Here is a 19,984-nt window from a genome sequence, read left to right as displayed (position 1 = left end):
ATTATTCAAAAAACAAAAAATACCCAACTCCAAAGATTACTTACTGAATGGCACCTTCCTTCTCTACTCTGGCTTGGGTGAAATCTTAGAGGAGATGCATTAACCTTGAAATCCATTATAATTTCAGTGAGGGCATAATTGTGTGGTAAAAGGAGATTTCTTTTTCAGTCATAAACAGCTATATAAGTAATTTGTGATATATAAGCCTGAAACTTAATCTTGTGTCCAGATCAGCATCAACAGACACCCTGCTCTCCCTAAGTCCCCTCCAATCCAAACTGCCTCCTAGCATAAATCAAGGCTTTCTGCTGCTTTCAGAACAACCTAACTGCAAAAATAATACACAGATGCTGAAGATTTGCTTGACTGGGATTAACAGCTTTTTGATTTATCAGAGGTAAAATCCTCAACACAGAAGTTATAGTACGAAACATGCTTTGCTAAGTCTCTTAAGGTGTTCTTTCAAACACGAAAACATGAGGAAGTTAACTCCAGCTTTGATTTTATAAATTAGTACAGATGTTAGTGTGCATCACTCACTAAAGTTAACTCAGGGCACCTGCAGCAAGGCCAGAGGATTCTCAAAGGCATGAATTTAAACCCAGACATCTCTGGTATTTAATACTCACAGGGCAGCCTTTCTCTTTCCAAGTTCTCTGCTTATCAGATATCACAATCCACTCACTGGGTTTCGTTCTTTAAGATTTACTTTTCAGGCCAAGACTTGATAAATGACTTCATTAACCATTAATGCTCTACGGCTGAGTAACTCTGACCTCCTTGACACAGAAAAAAAGAGTCTTGTCTTGGCTCTAGAAAACCCCTACCTACTTAAAAGCAAATATAAACTACTGGTGAATAGAGACAGGTCGCTTTTAGGAGTGTGCCTTGTTGGGGTCAGTTTAAAAATTTTCCAATTAACTGCAGAAAGCTTCCAAAGAAGATAAAAAGTTGACTCTATTTCACCTAATGCAACTGCATATACGAGGTTTGGAGTTGGGATGATACCTAACAGCTCTTCTGAGCTGTTGAGATGTTTAAAAAAATCACTTTTTTTTCTTCCAGAGTAGAAAGGACCATTATTATAAAGGCCTTTTATAGCCATAACCATAATCCCAGCATGTACTTTCTCCATGTACAGTACTCTTTCCCACTCTGGAAAACACAGGTGTATTGCTGTCGGAAGTGCTGTGCCCTTGGGCCCACTACCCCCTCTCTCACAGCTTTGCAGGTGCTATGAACTAACTTTGCAGGAGGGTATTCTGGAGATGTGGCACAGCAATCGGGTGCTCTGATTGCTGGCCTGCTTCTCCTGCCCCAATGTTAGCAATACTGACCACCTTGGAAAAAACAACAAGCCAAAGACAGCAGGAATGAGCAAAGTGCAGAGACTCCAGTGTTTTAACCTACCTTCTGGGAGTTGCAAGACTGCATACAGGAGTGGTGCAGTGGAGATGGAATGGACAGAAGGAGAACATACAAAGAGAAAGACAAAAAAGATAGAAAAGATCAGTGACTTCCTACATCCATGAGAAAGAGACAGAAAGGAGCCTGGAGAGAAACAAAGCAAGGTTTGTTTTGAGTCACCTAGCATTAAAAAATAATCAGACAGGTTAAAACATTTATCTTTTTATTTTCTCCCTGTTTAGTTATGTGATGGGAAAATAAATCATCTTCTCCTTGTACAGGCCAAACACAGGTGGAGAAGAGAACTCACTGGCACCCCATGGAGCCCTGGAGAACAGCTCACTTCTCCTGCTCTTCCATCTGCCCACACTGGGATCCAAACTGAGCCAAGCCAAACTCCCAGCAGCCCCGTGCCTGGGGACACTGAGAAATTTCAGTGGGTTTACAAAGGTAGTCAAGAGGGTGAAAATTTTTCAGTAACAACTCTGCCTGGCATAGCAGTAACTACTGGCTTTATTTGGGCATCTTACTGTATTTTGCCTTGAAAGCATCACTGTTGTGAGAATTTCCCTGCAACATTTAACAGAGCAGGAGCTTTTGGAGCGTCTGTGGTTGCTTGATGCAGGTTTTCTTTTTCTCTGGCTTATTTAAATTATTTCCTTTTTTTTAATTTACAGCTCTAATTCCAATTTAAACAATATACTGAAGGATATTATAACTCTCCTGAACTTCCCAACAGGAAGACACAATGGAGGAGTCAATATTTTGTTACAAGTTCCAAATACAAAGGTCTGAACTGCCTCTAGTGTGACAATCCAGTGGCCAAAGACCTTGAAATATTTGAGACTGACAGGAAGATACTGAAGCTGATTCTAAGCCAAGCTGTGAGTCTAAAAAGTTAACCCTTGGAAGAGACCAGGGGGAGCTTTACAGGTATGCAGACACATGAAGGAGGTTCAGCTAACATTTATGTCATCTTTTAGGCTGAAATGTACTGAGTATGTATTGCCATGCCATGGAATGGTAACTTTGCAACTACTGTAACTAACTCAGCAACGCAGCTGGCTGGAAGATCCTACTACATCAGTGGAGATTTAGAGAAAGTGAGACTGTGCGTCTAGAACACCAAATTCCAGATACCACACTCACTGACCCAGGAGACTTTGAGAAGTCACTTCTCTTCAGAGGGCAGCTCATAAAACTGTCCAACAATTCTGAACTTGAGAGTTCAGAAATGGTTGGGAGAAGTTTTCTGCTGTCAGAAGCCTCTGGAAAAACAGAACATGTACTACTTACCTGCACATATATTTGCACTTGCCAAGATGCTAATTTGGTTCAGATTAATATATTGGTGCCTTTTCTATATCCATCGAGAGGCCTTTCAGCTAAGCTTTTTATGAGTATGACTTTTACTGTCACAACAGAGCAGGATTTCATTTACTGGTTTCAGAGTTAGTTCTTCCTCCCCTTATTTCTGAGAAGAGCTTGTGATTTTGCAACAGTTTCTTGGATCTGTATAGTCACTCTTCCATGGTTCTTTCAAAATTATTTTTTCTAATAGTACATGAACCTGCCACAAAACAGATCAACTCCTATCTGTGAGTACTACACTCTTGATTTCCAGGAGGCTTGCAGTCAAATTTATTTAAAAAGTGACCTGAAAATAAGACATATTTCTTCCTTGCTCTGTTAAAACAGCTCCACAGTCAGGCACAATGTTCCCAGCTGTGACAGTGTCTTACACTAAAGAAACTGCTGAATTCACAGCACTGGGCAGCATCAAATTGACATTTTATATAAATAATATCATATTTAAGTATCAATTTTCAGATTTCCTTGGGTATGTTTCTTCCAAGTAATTTATCAGTGCTGGTTTTATCATTGGAGCTGCTGAGAGCTTCCTCTGTGCCTGATAAAACCAATCAGTGAGTGGTGTTGAATATTGACACTGTTAAACCACTAGAAAGCTGAACATGCCTCTGTGAACACTGATGTTAAAAATGAAAAACGCCGGGAATTCTCTCTTTTTCTCTTCCGGCCTGAGAGCAGCTAACAAGGCCAGCCCGGCCCCTCCCTGTCTCGGCTGGGCTGGGTGGGCTCTGACGCGGGGCCGGGCCCCCATCGGCTGCCGGCCAGGGGCAGGGGAGGCCGCGGGGCCCAGGCCGGGCCAGGGCTGCGGCTGCAGCATCCGCTGTGACTGAGCCCTGCCCCACCGCCAGCCCCGGCTGAGCTGGGCTCTGCCCGGCCGCGGGAGCAGCCCCGGGCCGGGCCGGCTCGGCCAAGGTTCTGCCGCCGTCGGGGTTCGCCCACAACCCCCGGGCAGCGGGAGGAGAAGCCATCGGCCCCCGGCCGTGCTGCTGCTGTGTTCTGGCCTGGCTGCTGAGATCCCGGGCCTCCCCCACAGCGCGGCCCAGCCGCAGCTCTGGCCGGGCTCAGGTGACCACCTGCAGGCCGCGGGTGAGACACTGACTCTTTCAGTGCACAGATGAGACTTGCAGACCTTCAGTCCTCCCTCAGATGAGAGAAAAGGACAAAGTGAGAACATGTAGAAGAACAACATGAAGACACCAAGGTCAGTGAAGAAAGAATCAAGTCTCAGATGGGAGAGATGAGGAGATGCCTTGATCTTAGGGCTGAAATCCTCTTGTAAAGCTATGGAGAAGGATGTAATTGATACATCAGACTCCTTTTCCTTGTGATTCATTCAAAAATATGGGGAGATGAAGCGTTCAAATTGTAGATATGAGCAAAGGCCTCCAAGCTACAGTAAGCTGTGGCATTCACATTTTCTGGAAAAATCTCCTTGTCCAGGATTTTTCTCCTGAGAAACTGAGAAGCCTCAGAGAAAAAGGAAAACAATAATTATCTGATTTGCTTCCCCTGTGTTTTGCTCCTTTGGAATGTGTTTGGAGATTGTTTACCAACAGGTGATTGTTTCATTGGTTTCTGCTGTGCGTTGTTTTCACTCTTTGGCCAATCAGGGACAAGCTTTGTCGGGACTCTGGAAAGAGCCACGAGTTTTCATTATTATCTTTTTTAGCCTTCTCTAAGTATCTTTTCTGTATTCTTTAGTATAGTTTAGTATAGCATTCTTTAATATAATATAGTATCATTTAAAGTTCCCATTACAATCCCAGCAACACTTGATTTTGGAGCTGCTGAGTTTTTCTGCAGAGAAAGTGCATCAGCCGACACCAGCATGCACCAGTGGAGCTTCCCCACCTGTCACCCAGGACTGCTCCCCACACTGGGAAAATTCAGGAGATTGCTCAGGTTACCTGTGCTGTGCCCTACCTTTTCTGTTTGACTGTGATGCCCTTCTGCTGCAAAGCCTTCTCATTGGCCATCTGCAGGAGCTGGATCTCCTTCCGAGAGAAAAGGCGGATAGCAAAGGCTTTTTCCAGGAGCCTCTCTGGGGACACCGACTTGGCGATATCCCTCACAAAGGCTCGAATGTCCTGCTGGATGCTGTCAGACTCCATGGGCTGCCCAGCTCTGACTTTGTGAAAGAATTTCAGAAGAGCCAGAGCGACACGATAGAGAACTTTGTACCCTTCCACCAGGAAGACGTCAAAGATCCGCGCAATGTATGCCATGGGGAGCTCTCCAAAGAGCCACCGCTGCCAGTCTGAGTACACCTCCAGCACATCCTCGGACACTGCCACCATCAGCTTGTGGGCTGCCTGGCAGTACTTGTTCACCAGGTCCCCAAAGGTCATGCAGGAGGACTCGAAGGCCAGGAAGGTCTGGTCGATGAGCCGCTTGGATGGGTCATTGCAAGCCAGGATGCGACAGACCTGCTCGAAGCACTCGGCCTCGTCCTTGCTGTAGTGCAGGAGTAGCGCGATCACCGAGGGCAGCGCCGGGCAGAACGAGATGTCCGGGAACTGATTGGCGATGCACAGGATGATCTTCCTGACAGCCCCGACGCCCTCCGCGTTCAGGCAGTACGTGGGGATCAGGCTGTTGTCCACGAACTCTGGCAGTGGAAGGGAGCTGCTGTTGCGTTTTCCAATGATCTTCACCACGATGTCCCGGTATACGTTTGCATCTGGGGTCACTGTACGGCATGGGATATTGCTGATGAGTTTGTGGTACACTTTGGCTCTCAGAGAGTGGTTTTTGGCCCAATAGCCCTGCCGGGCGAGCTGCTTGAGCTCATGTAAGTCTGTGCAGGTGAGCTCTTTTGTATCCTGGCTCTGGGCACTCACATCCATTTTGTCCCAGTCTACAAAGCGGCTGTATTCATCCATGGCTTCAGGAGAAGCAAATCACATAAATCATGAAAACTGAGACTTTAGTTAGTCATTGATGGACTCTTGGATTTTTCTGCAAAAGGGAAGTAAAAAACCAGACATTTGAGTAACAGATAATGTCTTATTTTCTTTATGAACACAGATCTGTGCATACTTGTTCCTGCAATGGCAAAACTGTTTTCTAAAGCAAAGAAAGTTAAAGATGCCTTTTTATTTTTAAGCCAAACTTTTCTTCCATTCTGTCAGTAACTCCTACTGCAGTAATTGATCAAAGGCCAGCCAAGAGGCTGATCCTGAGGACATCTCTCCAAGAAATTAATTTCCCTAACTGAAAGTCCAAGCTGAGGCTGGACCTTTACATTAACATCCTACTTAAGAGAACAGAAGACTCCCATTGCAAAAAAAAAATTGCAAAGTATGTTCAATTTGCAATCTCTCTTTCCAATTCTCTGGGGAAGTATAAAGTGAAACTTATACTTAGAAGGATGCAGTCTCACAGGTAGTGTATGCTGTTCTCAGACAGTGCGGCCACTGAGGAGATACACTGTGCTCGTACTAACCACAGCCATGTCTTCTAAGTAATTTCTTTGTAATAACACTTGTGTGACCACATAGTCACTGAGATTAGCTTGTTAATCTGGTACAATTTTCCTCTTCCATTGGATAAGATTTCTTCATGGAAAGAGTGGTCAGACATTGGAACAGGCTGCCCAGGGAGGTGGTGGAATCACTCTCTGTCCCTGAACAGTGTTCAAGAAACATCCCTGGAAGCAATCAAGAAATGATGGGATGTAACATTTAGTGCTCTGATCTAGTTGACTAGGTGGTGATTGGTCAAAGGTTGGATTCAATCTTGGAGGTCTTTTCCAACTTCAATGACAGTGTGCAGCTGTACTGTCAGCCAGATCATTGCTAGTGCCAGAAGAGAGACTGGTGCAGGACAAGAACCCCGCTTCCAGACTGCAGCACAGGGTCAAGTCAGTTTCAAACACCTTCATTAAAGCACTTAGATTTTCTAAGTGCTGCTCTGGATGCTGGCCATGCCCTGTGACAGGGGCACACAACAGCTCTTCCATTGGAGATGCCACAGAAACCTTTGTGACAGCACCAGGAGCTGAAACATCAGGTTCTGGTCTCTAGTGCCATGTGCCAGGTTTACCTGATTTACCTGCTGGCTCCAGGTTCAAAGCACACCTGTGCCCCAGCAGAGAGTGTGGCTGTGACCACTAAAGGCTATATTCAAACCGGCTTTAATCAGCCAGTGCAAAGCCAGAAGGGGATGCACAATAACCTCCACTGTTGCAGCAGCTCTGCTGAGTGCTGGATCCTCTGCCCATGTGCCCTCAGTGTCCAACTGAAGCTGCAAACACGGTTGTGGAAGCCGCACACTCTGCAAAGGCAGACAATCCCTATAAAATCCAACAGGCCCATAAAACTGTTCTGTCCAATTAAGATGTTATATAGCAAGGTTAAAGCAATGAAAATACTCACTGAAAGGCCTCCAAAGAACTCTTAGCCATTCCAGTTCTGATAGACTGAAAAACACATGGAACTTGACCTTTATTGGCATGGTCTTCCATTCTGGAGGCCTTTGAGCCTGTTAAGGGAACTTCTGATGCCCTGGAAGAATCTGCCACAGGCTTTGAGAATGCCTCAGTGCTTAGGGTGAGACAAAACGGTTTTTTCCATGGTGCTCTGCAGCACTATGCTAATTCACCCCAGTTCCCTATAGGTCACTGCTCTTTACCCTGCCCTTTCCCTATAGGTCATTGCCCTCTGCCCTGCCCTTGTACCGCCCCTGACCCCATACTTAACCCAGAACACTGCATTGCTTCATTGTCTTCTGTCCCTGGACTCCTTCAGCATGACTCTACAATAAGCCTTGCTGAAACTCTGTACAGAGACCTTTTCCATCTTTTTTCGCTGACCTATCTGTGGTGTGAGTGTGGACTGAGGAACTGTCTGTGCCTGCCCGAGCAGCTTTCTCAGAAGATGCTTTTGGGAAGGTAGTAGCAAACACCATCCATTTTCCACAAATCAGGTGCTTTAAAATGATTTGAAGCTCTTAAGGAAGATATACCATCAAGATGAGATCTCATCCTCATAGCTGCACCTTTGGAAAAGAAATCAAACATTTTGCCTGAAGCAGCCATAGCAGCCAATCCAGACAGTTCTAGATTCTGAGTAAATGCTAACCTGGGTATTTTGGAATCACATGCTGAAGTCCCAAATTTAACTCCTCTTTTAAAAGTTTGGCAGCAGCATGCAGGAGCCTTTCAGAGAACACTTTTGGTTGGCTCTTCTCTACCATATTTAATTCAGGTCTTTTTTATAAAAAGAAGACTGGTTTTAGATCATCATTCTTATAGTGTAAGAGCGATACAGAAATGCTCACCATTTCTTTTTGTTGCATTCTTCCACATCTAAAACCAATTATCAGACTGTAATTAAAGGAGGCAACACATAGTCCTGACTCCAGTTCTGAAAGTGAGATATCTTACACAGTTCAGCTGTGGGGTCTCAGTGAGCTCAGCATGTGTTTCCTGGAGATCTGGTAACAGCAGGACACCAGTCCATCGCAGAGCCAATGTCAGCTCCAGGGAAGTGAACATTTTTCAGTAATTCTCCACCTGGGAATCACAGAAATTAAAATTCCTTTTTAATTCAAATCCTAAAATAACGTCCTTTTGTCGAAGAGAAATTTAATCCTACTTTGCAGTGGCAAAAGCATGGGAAGATGAACCATTCTGTTCCTGGACATTTCATCATAGAAACTATCACTGCCTTGTGCTTGCTGTGTCTCCAGCACGCTTCTACCTTCTGCCATCATCCCTTGGGAGCTGCTTAGATTTATATTAGGGAGGGTTAAGTAAAATGTTCATCATATATGACAACTTCTAAGACACCCAGATTAATTTTGGCTTTTTCTTTTTTCTCCTGTAAACGTTCTTCTCCTGTCTTATTTCTTAAGATACACAGGCATAATAGAGGCTGCATCAAACAGACATTTTTCACTCTAGCAATTATTGCCCATTCCAGGAACTAATGAATTTCATTAATGTGTGCTCTTGAAGCTCATTGAAATCTGTGGCAGTCAGACTGCCAGAAGCTTTAATTTGAGCTCACAGTTTTATACATTTTTTGGCTGGGATAAATCTGTGGGGTCTGCAAGTAGGTCTGGCTGCTTATACTTTTCACAGGTCTAGATGCTGCAATAAAAAGTGACAGCAAAACAACTGGGCATTGTCAGGGTTGCCAGAGCATGACCAGCTCTTAACTGTGCTTGCAAAACCAAAAGAACTTGTGTGCTCCAGTGCAATGGTGCATAGCTCCTGATACCTTGCCAGCAGCTACTGTAAGCCAGCAGGCCTCAGACAGGGAGGATTTACTTGCCACAGAAGAGCCCAAGAAATATCAGGAAAATTCCAGCCAGCCTTCAACTCCTCCTCAACTCTTTCTGAATTGTCCTCCCCCTCTCCTGTGAGTCAAGTTCTCTCTCTTCTGGTAATCGTGTAAAGGGCAATGTTTAACTTTGGGCTGCTGGGAAGAGGAGACAGAAGATGTCTCGCCCTCAGCAGTCAAGAGCCAGTGAGTCAGGGCTGTCTCCTGCCCATCCCTCCCACCACAAGGAAATGAGCAGGCAGTACAGACTTGTATTTGGAGGGAGGCTGGAGTTTCAGTTAGGGGGTAAAACTAGAGGATGGCTGTGTGTGAGTGCAGTTGTGTCACAAAGTCCCATATTCACCTGAACTACCTTGCTTACCCCTCCATATAAAGGAGGGTAAGACAGGCAGAAGAGAAAAAATCATTTCAGAATAAAATGTATATATACAGATATGGCTATAGGCAGGCAGAGACTCATTTACAGCCCCTTATTGCAGCAAACCACTTTCCCTCCTGCTTTAGAGAAGTCAACGTCATGTTATGGTAAATGTCCCCTAACTGGAGATGGGGACAACAGGATGGATGAGCACCTGAACAGCACAGAACTGAAATGCAGTCTAGTATGTGTTGGCATAGAATGATAAGGGCATTGTATAAACTAGCAAAAACAAAAAAAAAAACCAAAAAAAAAAAACAACAACAAAAAAAAAAAAAAAAAAAAAACCCCAAAAAAAGCAGAATTTGTAACAACCATAGAATCACAGAACATTCTGGGCTGGAAGGGACTTTAAAGCTCGTCTCATTCCACCCCTTGCCATGGGCAGAGACACCTTCCCCTATCCCAGGCTGCTCCAAGCCCTGTCCAACCCTTCCAGGGATCCAGGGGCAGCTACAGCTTCTCTGAGCAGCCACAAAATGTTCAAGTTCTGTACTAAGAGTAAGCAGTCATTATCCTTTCTAGCTGACTGACTTTAAAAAAAAGCAGGAATTAACATAGAAGAACAGAACCAGGAGAAAGCTTTCTTTTTAGGACCTATCCTGCAATTGTAGATTGTTAAATTTATTAGTTTTTAACTGAGCTCTTGAGGTAAGTGCAATATAAAAAAAAAAAAGCAAGCACACAAGTGAGAAGTAGAACTAGAAAAATGCATACTGAGGATCTGCCAACAATGGCCAGACAGGCAAAAGCGTTTGCAAGATTAAGTTTAAACTCTGGAGCAGGCAAGCAACCATTACTATTTAAACCCAAGCAAAGACCACAGCAACCTGCATGATTTTAAGTCAGTGACTGAATTTTCAGGAAATAATTAGCTTGCTACTCTAGCCACATTTTCCATTTCATTCCCTTAGCTCTTCCCATTGTCTTTTGGATTGCTTTCAGAAGACTGCTGAAAACTGTCTGAATCTGTATAAAACACACAGCAGTGAAGCCAAGTGTGACAGGGAAATTCCCATACTGTCTACAAAGAAAAATTCGATGAAAGTGTTTAAAAACACATCAGAAAAAAAGATTTGAATTATTACTTACTTTCAGTATGGGGAATATAAGCTTAAAATTTTACTAAAGATAACATGGCTGAGGGCAAGTTCAACAATTTTATTATTTAGAATAATTATCTTATTATTAAAGGAGTTTGTTTGTTTTTTCTTTACAAAATGCAGGAGCTAGCAAACTGAAATATCTGAACTACAGCTAACTCAGAGGGCAACTATTTCTTTCAAAGTGAGAGCACATGAAATACTCTACAGTAGTGACATATTCACAGTCTGAACTTCTTAAAAAACAATTCCAACTTTGGTTTAGGCCTGAGATTACATTATTTGATATTGCTTTTAATAAACATAAGAGAGTGTCCTAAAAACCCAAGCAATAATTAATCAGGAGATCCTGGTTCCCCATTCCATTTAGGTATTCTTGCAACTTTGTGTTCTGAAAGTCTCCCTACAGCTTAAAAGATTATTAAAGCACTTATATTAATCCAGTGTAGTTGCTCTATAACAGGAACTACCAAATTTGAAAATTACATTTTTAATCTTGTGCATGAGCAGTTACACCACCTTGGATTTAGCTCTTTGCTATGTACAGATACAGTTAGATACTGACAACCAACATTCTGGCAGGCATTTCTTAAAGGTTCTAATAGAAAGCTGATTTTCCTTTTTGCAGCCTTTCAAATCAAGAGTAACGTAATCCTCCAGACCTGCAGCATATCCTTTGGTGTTTATATTTCTGATCAGTGTTGTAGGCATGGAAAAGACTCAAATTTGTTCTTTTTCATAACCTTGTGCAACTAATCCATGCAGAAGGCACATGAAGAGATAATGAGAACTGCTTCCTCAACACTGCTTGCTACTAGTCCTTTTCCCAGTAAGAGGAAATTAACCCCAAAAGTCTGAGATTAATTCCATTCTTGAGGGGTACTCAATCACCTCTGAGATGTTTGTTTCATAAAGGGAAGTCTGACAGAAGCACAAAGCAACTCAGTAAGGTAGTAATAACTGCAGAACGAAAGACAAGTGGTAGGCAGCTTCCCTCTCCTCCCCCAGTATTTCAGTGCATCCTGCAGCTTTCCCAATCCTGGACTTACAGCAGCACACCTTGACATCTCTGCTACATGGATCTGGGAACAAGACTGGACATCACTGTTCCCCCTGCACCCAAACACCTCCTGATCAGAAGTACAGTTGTACAGCCTCAACGGTAACTTTGCCACCCCTCCCTGGTGCAGATGTGTTTCAAAGCTTGAATGAAACGCTCCATTTAGCATCAGAAAGTGACCATCTCATTTCATGCAGAGTGTTTGGGAGCACGTGGCTGCATTGTGCAGTGATGATCCCTTCCAGCAGAGTACACAGAGCTCGATGGATTGCTTTGACATGGTTAAATGCAGTTCGATCTCTATGTGCCCTGGGCACTCTGTACTCACAAGCTGGGTGCCACGATAAAATTCCTGACAATGTTCTATTACAAGTTTAGCAATAGTGTGATAGCAGATTATTAGATGCTTCCTGCTGGGTTTTTGATATGCTTTTAGGACAAAGTCTAAAAACCTCTCAATTTCCCAAGTAACTGATAAAGACCTGATATCAGAGCACTCTACAGGGCCAATACTTTTAGGCATTTAGGTAATTTCTCTCAGGATATCACCACTGTGTATGAAGCACAGTAACAGAGTTTGTCCTAGAATCCCATGTTTTCTTTCTTAGGAACATACAATCACCTTCTTAAACAGTCTAAATTATCTATAATTAATTTGTTGTGCACTTCATTGAAGTTCAGATGCACATTCAGACACAGCACTTCCTCACTGCTGGGCAGGCAAGTGATCGTAGCATATATTGAGGAGAATGTGTATGCCATAGAATGATGGAACAGTTTAGGTCAGAAGAGACCTTAAAGATCATCTCATTCCACCCTCTGCCATGGACAAGGTCACCTTTCTCTATCCCAAGTTGCTCCAAGCCCCGTCCAACCTTGCCTAGGACGCTTCGAGTGATGGGGCAGCCACAGCCTCTCCCGGCACCCTCTGCTGGGGCCTCGCCATCCTCTGAGGAAAGAATTTCTTCCTAACATCTAATTTAAATACATCTCATAGCTGCAAGCACTTACAAAGCATCCCCTCCTTCCCATCTCCAGGTTGGGATGACACAAGCACTTCTGATGTCCAGTCCCTGCCTGTGGGTGCTGTGAGCAGTAAGATACCAAAAAGGCACACACAGAACCAAACAAGATAAAAGTCTGGGGAAAAACACAACACATTTTTTTTTGAAAAAATGTAAGAGGAAAGAAATGGTTAATGGCTCCACAAAGGTTCAAAAAGGCTAAAGAGCAGAGCATTGTAAGAGGATACTGGAGGCAAACGTTACCAAAGCCATAGGTCAGTAGCTTTCCCTCCTGCCTACACCTTAAAAACACTCAAGGAACAAACAGTAAAATTAAAGAGAGGGTAATTCCTATCTTTTTTCCTCCAGACGAAAACTGCACTTAACTGCAGAACTATCTTACATGATGCATTAAAAATGATCCATTATCAAAAAGATATCTGCCAAAGTAGTGCAAAAAGATCAATACAATTTTCTGACTACATAGTCTGAGTTTTCCTTCTGGTCCTTCCAAACTGTAAGGCTGAAAAAATCCTTCATGTTGTGCTAATTATTTGTCTTCCCTTGGTTGCAAAATCGGAAATAACTACAAACATGTACCCCCTGAACAGCAACCTCTGACTCTGAACATACAGTCTTTGGTCTTATTATTTTAACTTTCCCATAAGAAAGACTTATATCTTTCTCTGTTTGGAAGTACAGTCAACTACGTAGAACCAAAGACAGTGTTGACTGTCAGTGATAAACGTGATATGGTATCAAATCCATACACAATAAAACAATCCCTTTTTCCTCTCTGTTGCACTGGATGCTGTAAGTTTGACATCTATCACCTTGAGACTCTTTTCCACTACATTTACTGGCAGAAAAACATATTTAAATATCTGTTGATGATATGTTCTCCTCTCAGACACAGTGACTGCATTGGTTTCTGTCAAACACTGATTTATTCATTCTCCTCTTATCTAAACCAGAAGGTGCAGGAACACGTACTTTACAGGTACATGCAGCCATGTGTTATTTCTTTTACATTTAGAGTTTCTTCAGGTCCAGAACAGCAGTTCACAGCATGAATGGAAACACAGGTATATTTTTACAAGCAGAAGACACAATCTGAGATACCAGGAAAGGGCATCCCTAGGAGAGATGTTTGCCAAGAAGCCTTTCCCAGTGCATGGCAATATATTGTATATATACACAATATAACAAATACATATGTAATTTTTAAAAACTAATGCTCAGAATAATTTTCCCCACAATATTCATATTTATCAAAAATACACCCACACAGATGACTGCTGGACATTCTCTCTTGAGAAAGGTTCAAAATATGAATGGTGCCATTTAAAGTCTGTTAAGGAAATCAGCCAACGTCCCAATTCCCCATATCATCTTTAAAACAGAACAAAAAGACAATTTAGTCAAAAAAATTCAAGTATCTGTGTGGATACTTATGCCAGTTTAATTCTTCTGTAAAATTAACTGATAATACATGTTTATAGTGGTTTAAGACCTCCTCAGTGCAACAACACATGAACATATAAAGCCTTGAGGGGCAGTGCTGGAAAGCTTAAGGGGTACCTAAATTGGGAAGGGTGTGGATGCAGCCGTAACCCTGGTGTAATGGAGCACACAAATCCTTATCCATGCTGAGCATATGGAAATCACTACACACACTTCTTGTATGTGTAGTAAGCAAATGGAGATGTACACTTCATTCCTGCCAACAGTTATCCCCACAACGTTTTTATTCCAGGGGAGATCTACGCTCCCATAACTTCAGCCAGCAGCTAAAAACAGGGAAGGAAAACCTTATTATCTCAGACTATTTCATGATTGTATACATTAAGTATAAGGGCACAGCAGTTTTCTCTTGGAAAGCAAAAGCCAATTTACAGTAAGATGAGCCTACAAAAAAGAGTTTAATTTTCTTCCAGCCCTGCAAAACCCTACAGATTTTTTTCCTTCCTTCTGACCTTGCTCAGAAGAAAAGCTTCAATAATTTGGTATGCCCCGTAATGGACAACCCTTTTCCTGAAATCAAGTGTAGATTATCTTACACAGGGGAGATATTCAGATACTTACTACACTTTTCAAGCAAAGGAGAACCTAAGCTCATCCAAAAGCTCCATTTTGGGGAACTGGAACAACACATTGCTTTATCTTGGTACTTATTTCTGTCATCTTTCTAAACTTATGCTCGATTAAAATAATAGCAACAAACACTGCTGTGTGGCAGCAAAGGTACAGAAACAGCACCTCGTAATGAAAAACTGATGAGTGTGAAATCCCACACTAGTCCTGCATTACTTTGATTGTGATTTCAAAATCACAACAGACTGGTTGCCAAGTTTATAATCTTACTATTAGTGTATACTATACTGCTAATCTTCTAGTCTTTCTGGGGAGAGAACTTTGGGTGACTAGCCCTGTCATAATGTTCAGAATCCAGGGCACAGGTTTTACAGGAAGCTTTGCTGTTGAGGGAGCTCTGTACCCATGTGCTTGCTCTGAGGAAACTTGAAGGAATTTAACACACGTGACACACTGTTGGGGAAGATGAAACAGGAAAGCTTTATAAATATGATTGTCTGGCAAAAGATTTTGAGAATATGGAAACTATAAGTGAGATTGAAATGAAAGCAAGCTTTGAGATACCTCAGTTACTGAACAGCTGGAAAACAATGGTATGGCTGGCTGAAGGTAATCCCCTTTTGATGAAACAACACCCTCTGCTTGCAGACAAGTCCAAGGGTCAGAGCAGGGCCTACTAGCTTAGCAGAAGGGGCCCAAAGAGGAGTTTATAGGGTTAAAAAAGTAACACAGTATGGTGATGTAATGATTCTTATAGGCTGTATGGAAATGCTATAGGATTTGTATCTTGTACTAGATTGGTTAGTGAGAATTAGAATATTCAACACAGAAGATGATTTATTGTATTGTAATGGGAACCTCGCTCTCTTACCCCTTTTGCTCTCTTACCCTCTCATCCTCTCTGCCCCTCTCTTCTCTCAGCCTGCTCTGAGCTGTGGCTGGCAGCTCCCAGCAGGGCCCTGCACCCAGGCCCTTTGCAATAAACCCCAAGTTCCTGACCTGGCTGCAGAGATCTCTCATCTCCGTCCTGACTGTCCTGCCCCCTGACACTCCCACAACACATCTACTCCTCTCTCCAGTGGCACTGCACTGGCCAATGGATTCCAAGTTTCTCACCTGGAGGATACAGGCATATTGAAATGTAAACCAGGAGCAGAATCCTGTCTCCACATCCAGATTAGAAAACAAACATTTTATTTATAGAATGAAGGTATTACAAAACAAAACTATTAAACAAAAAGAATCCCAAAACTCCTCTGCCACTCAGAGTGAAGTGCTTTTATTAACCCTTATCTTAGAACTTGTGACTGTACAGATCTTCTTACAACTTACTCCCTTTAGTTGGGCCTGTTTGTGAGGTGAAAAATAATCTGTAAAAACTATTCTGCTTTTTCAGTAGTGCACTGGGCAACACTGACATGCATCAGGTGCACCACTGACCTCCACACCTTAAAAAAAAAAGTTATCTGCACGCATAGCTTCCAACCTTCATTCCTGAAACTGTGCTATAGAAAACAAGGTGACAAACACCCTCACCAAAGAGAACAGCTAAATAACATAACCACATTATTAAAGTGCTTGCAGCATCAACAACTCATTTCAGTCTCTAAAATCACAAGCAGGATTACTACTTGTGGCAGCTGTGTCACAAATACTTTTAGCCCCCTCTATTCTCTACAGGATGTACAAAGTCTACATTAAATAGGCAATCTCTGGAAAGTGTCTCTCTTTCAGGGACTAATAGGTACTTGCTGCACAGGTACATGATTTTGGAATTCCAGCTCTGCAGTGTTTGAATCACCAGTTCTGAAACAAACCCAACTATACTCTGATGATATGCAGTGGACTATGGGGTTAGAACAGCTGATTTGCTGAGAGTTGGTATCTGGCCCTTGTCCTGTTAGGTAGAAAAATTCAAACTAATCTGAACATTATTTTTCTTTTCAAAATGTTGATAGTCAGTGTAGCAGATTTGGCAATAACATTACAAGTTTTCTGAAACACAGTCACTACACTTGTGGATGATTTATTTCTCCTTTAAGTTGTTTTCCCCATAAAAAAACCAAAATAATGAAGTGTTGAATTTTGGCAGCTACACCTGAGTTACCCTTATTTGACAACATAATCAGGAGAGTGAGAAAGGATTTTACACTGACAGAGAGTAAGTTCAGATTAGATACTGGGAAGAAATTCTTTCCTGTGAGGGTGGTGAGGCCCTGGCAGTCACAGAGAAGCTGGAATCCCTGCTCCTGGATCCCTGGAAGTGTCCAAGGCCAGACTGGATGGGGCTTGGAGCAACCTGGGACAGTGGAAGGTATCCCTGGACATGGCAGGGGGTGTAATAAGATGGGCCCTAAGGGCTGCTCCAAGCCAAACCACTCTGTGGTTCTGTGGTGACGCAGCTGCCCACACCTCAAGCATCATTCAGCACACTCCTTAACACAGACATTGGCAGTCGCCTAGATTTCTCCTGAGTCTCCTTCACAAGACAGTGGGAATCAACAGCTCATGGTCTTTTGCAACATTTCTGAAAGTTCAGGCAATTGTTCTCTAACTGCAGAAGTTTGAGCAGGAGGAGAAAAAATGAATTCTGTTAAAGCCCAAGAACACCACAGATACAAGCACTTCCATTAACATCAGGGATTTTAAAACATTCGAGTCCAGAACAGGACCTCACCAGCACATATTCCCACCAACACATGTGGACTCCAAGCCAATCAATCATTAATTAAAGTGCAATAAGATCTATTTTTGTATCAGGTGACTGGTCAAGTACCAAAGCAGGAAATAGCTCAAGAACACCATTTCTGCAACAAAACCTACTGCACCCGCCAACACACTCCATTCAATTGTGTCAGATTATTGCAAATAAACCTGAAAATAAGGGCATCCCCAAACAAATCTGAGAAAAATTGTAGTTCTTTAGTCCTGATTCAAGGCTGTACAGACAGAATAAAAGGAGCTACTTTTCTTTCAGACCAGCAACACAGTTTATCAATTTTGAGTGGTAACACAGACTCATCTGTGCCTGAGCATGCAGCCACACAGCCCAACAGCAGCAGTTCCAGCTGCCTCTCCAACCTAACAGGGAAGGCAGGGGCAATTCTGCAGAGCCAGAAGAACAGCAAGGACCTAAGTTATGATATGTTACCAATAACGTGCTTGTCACTGGCTGTATGTCTCTTCAGCACTAAAGCAAAGGCACTTACAACCTAAACAAATGCCAGACAATGCATACAACACAACAACAATAATGCCTAAGCAATGCATTATCAGACTGCAATAACCTTGGTATTGGAGATGGTGAGACACCCATGCAGTGTGGACTGCTTTGCTTTGCTTGCCTTAAATACAGTTATTTCAGTACAGGGATAGCTTCTTTTCCCATTTTTCTTTACAGTCCAAATAACAGGGGGATCAGAGGATGGAGGCCTTAAAGATTTCAGATTAACAGAACAAATAAGCAAATACAACCAAAAGGAGAAAACAAAGATCACAAAAAAAAAGGAGTGAGCTGGGAAGAGCAGAGGTACTTAAATATGTGATGGATCCACAAACAGCCTGCTAGAAATATTTACTTGGCAGCACTTAATCATTAACAGCAAAAAAACCCCAAAAGCCCCAAACAAACAAACCCCCCAGAAACAAAGAACAAAACAAAACCCACAACACCCCCCCACCACCAAAAAAATCTCAAACAAAACAACACAACAACTCCCTCAAAACAAACAACAAATAAACCAATCCCCCAAAAAACAGGGAGAAAGCTGCTTTTCTTTGAGTTAAAATTTCTGGCCGTGTGAACACCTGCAAACTTTCAAATATTAATGACAGAAAAGACTTTCAGTACAAGGATTCCCAACACCTAATTATTGTTCAATACTATCCACAGCTGTTTTGAAAATTACAAAGGATATAAGTATCATGTATTGCTTGGAAGGAACAAAAAGTTACCATAAAATGCTGCTGGAATCCTTGAACTTGAGTTATCATTGTTATTCTTGAGTAACCACCTTGGAGAAGTCTTTTGCAACAGTCTAACAGCTAGTGATTACAGAGAGAAGGAAATTCCAACACCAGGGAATTCCCTGCTCTGGTAATACAGTGCCCTAGATATGATCCATGTTATTTCTATGCTCTGGTACTCCTGTATGCTCTGAAAACCCTACCGGGATTTCCTCTAAACTAGAAAAGCTTTCAGATGCTCCAGCTTCTTGTAGGAATTGGATATAAAAACACAAGGATTGAGATAATACAGTTCAAAGGAGAAGGTCTCACTGTCCTCTCCTCACAAGTCCACAGCACCTGAGAGGCGTCCTCCCTCCTGCTGCCCTGGGACCAGAATCAGCTGAGCATCAGCTGCATCCACCCAGCTATTGCTCGCTTGTTCGCAGGCCCAGAGAGGCCTGGGAGCATTCTGGCAGGTTCCAGCCAGCACTCTAAATTTGGTGTTTGGTGGCTAACAGCGTGCCAGCCCAAATATTCCAGCAGCAATTTTCACTGAAGGATGGGCCGGAAAGACCAAGGTGAAAACAAACTCTCAACAAAATTCTATTTTCATTATAGAAATTTCAAAAACATTGAAGACAGAGGCAGCAGAACACAAGTGCTGGGCTTAGAGAGCTCTCCCTGCCAAGATCCGCTGCCCTGCTGCGGGGGTGGGCTGGCAGAATAGGTATAAACTGTGCGTGCTGGGGCGAGCGTCAGCAGCGGGCAGAAGATCCTCAGGCACTGCCCGGCACCTGAGGCTCGCACAAGCCATTCGAACATCTTCCAGCCCCTCCACACACCGAGCCAGCCCCAGACGCAGCCCAGAGCCCCCACGGCCGGCTCGCCGCAGGGACCAGCGCCCGCTCTCCGGTCACCGACACCCCCGGAGGTTCCGCCCTGGGTTCTGGAGCCCACGGCCAGACACAGCGGCTGGGGCCGCGCCCGAGCCTCCCCCGCAGCTGCTGCTTGGTCTCGCACGAGCACAGCCAGCGACCCGCGGCCCGGACACGGGGACCTGACGAAGGCCGGTCTCGGAGCCGGCTCCCTCCCGGCCCCTCGCCGGAGGATGCTGCCGCGATGCTACCGCCCGACACCGAGTTCCATCCCCCTCGGTCGACTCCCGGAGCCGCGCTCGCCCTCACCACTCTCCACCGCTCCGGGCCGCGTCCGGCGGGACCGGGGGCGCGAGCGGCCCCGCGCCTGCGCAGAGGGCGCGGCAGCGGAGGGACGGGCGCGCGCACGCGGTCCTG

At 43.6% G+C, this 19,984-nt stretch overlaps 1 protein-coding gene across 4 annotated transcripts in view; it reads right to left on the bottom strand.

The window, feature by feature from the left end:
- TBC1D24 (TBC1 domain family member 24) overlaps positions 1 to 19,944 on the bottom strand; it is a 35,632-nt gene extending 15,688 nt beyond the window's left edge. The window contains exons 1-4 of one of the 4 annotated variants that reach the window (XM_030958128.1): positions 19,877 to 19,944; positions 8,059 to 8,293; positions 4,702 to 5,736; positions 1,411 to 1,428 (exon numbers count right to left, since the gene is read on the bottom strand). In XM_030958128.1, the coding sequence (XP_030813988.1) occupies positions 1,411 to 1,428; positions 4,702 to 5,660 (977 nt within the window). In that variant the 5' untranslated portion in view covers positions 5,661 to 5,736; positions 8,059 to 8,293; positions 19,877 to 19,944. The remainder of the gene's footprint in view (positions 1 to 1,410; positions 1,429 to 4,701; positions 5,737 to 8,058; positions 8,294 to 19,876) is intronic. The other 3 variants (XM_030958127.1, XM_030958130.1, XM_030958129.1) reach the window with 3 other exon arrangements.
- Between the last annotated feature and the right edge of the window lie 40 nt (positions 19,945 to 19,984).

This window comes from Camarhynchus parvulus, chromosome 14 (genome assembly GCF_901933205.1).
Source record: "Camarhynchus parvulus chromosome 14, STF_HiC, whole genome shotgun sequence".
Taxonomy (NCBI): domain Eukaryota; kingdom Metazoa; phylum Chordata; class Aves; order Passeriformes; family Thraupidae; genus Camarhynchus; species Camarhynchus parvulus.
Note: the sequence above shows the minus strand (reverse complement) of the source record. Positions and strands in the feature narration are given on the sequence as shown.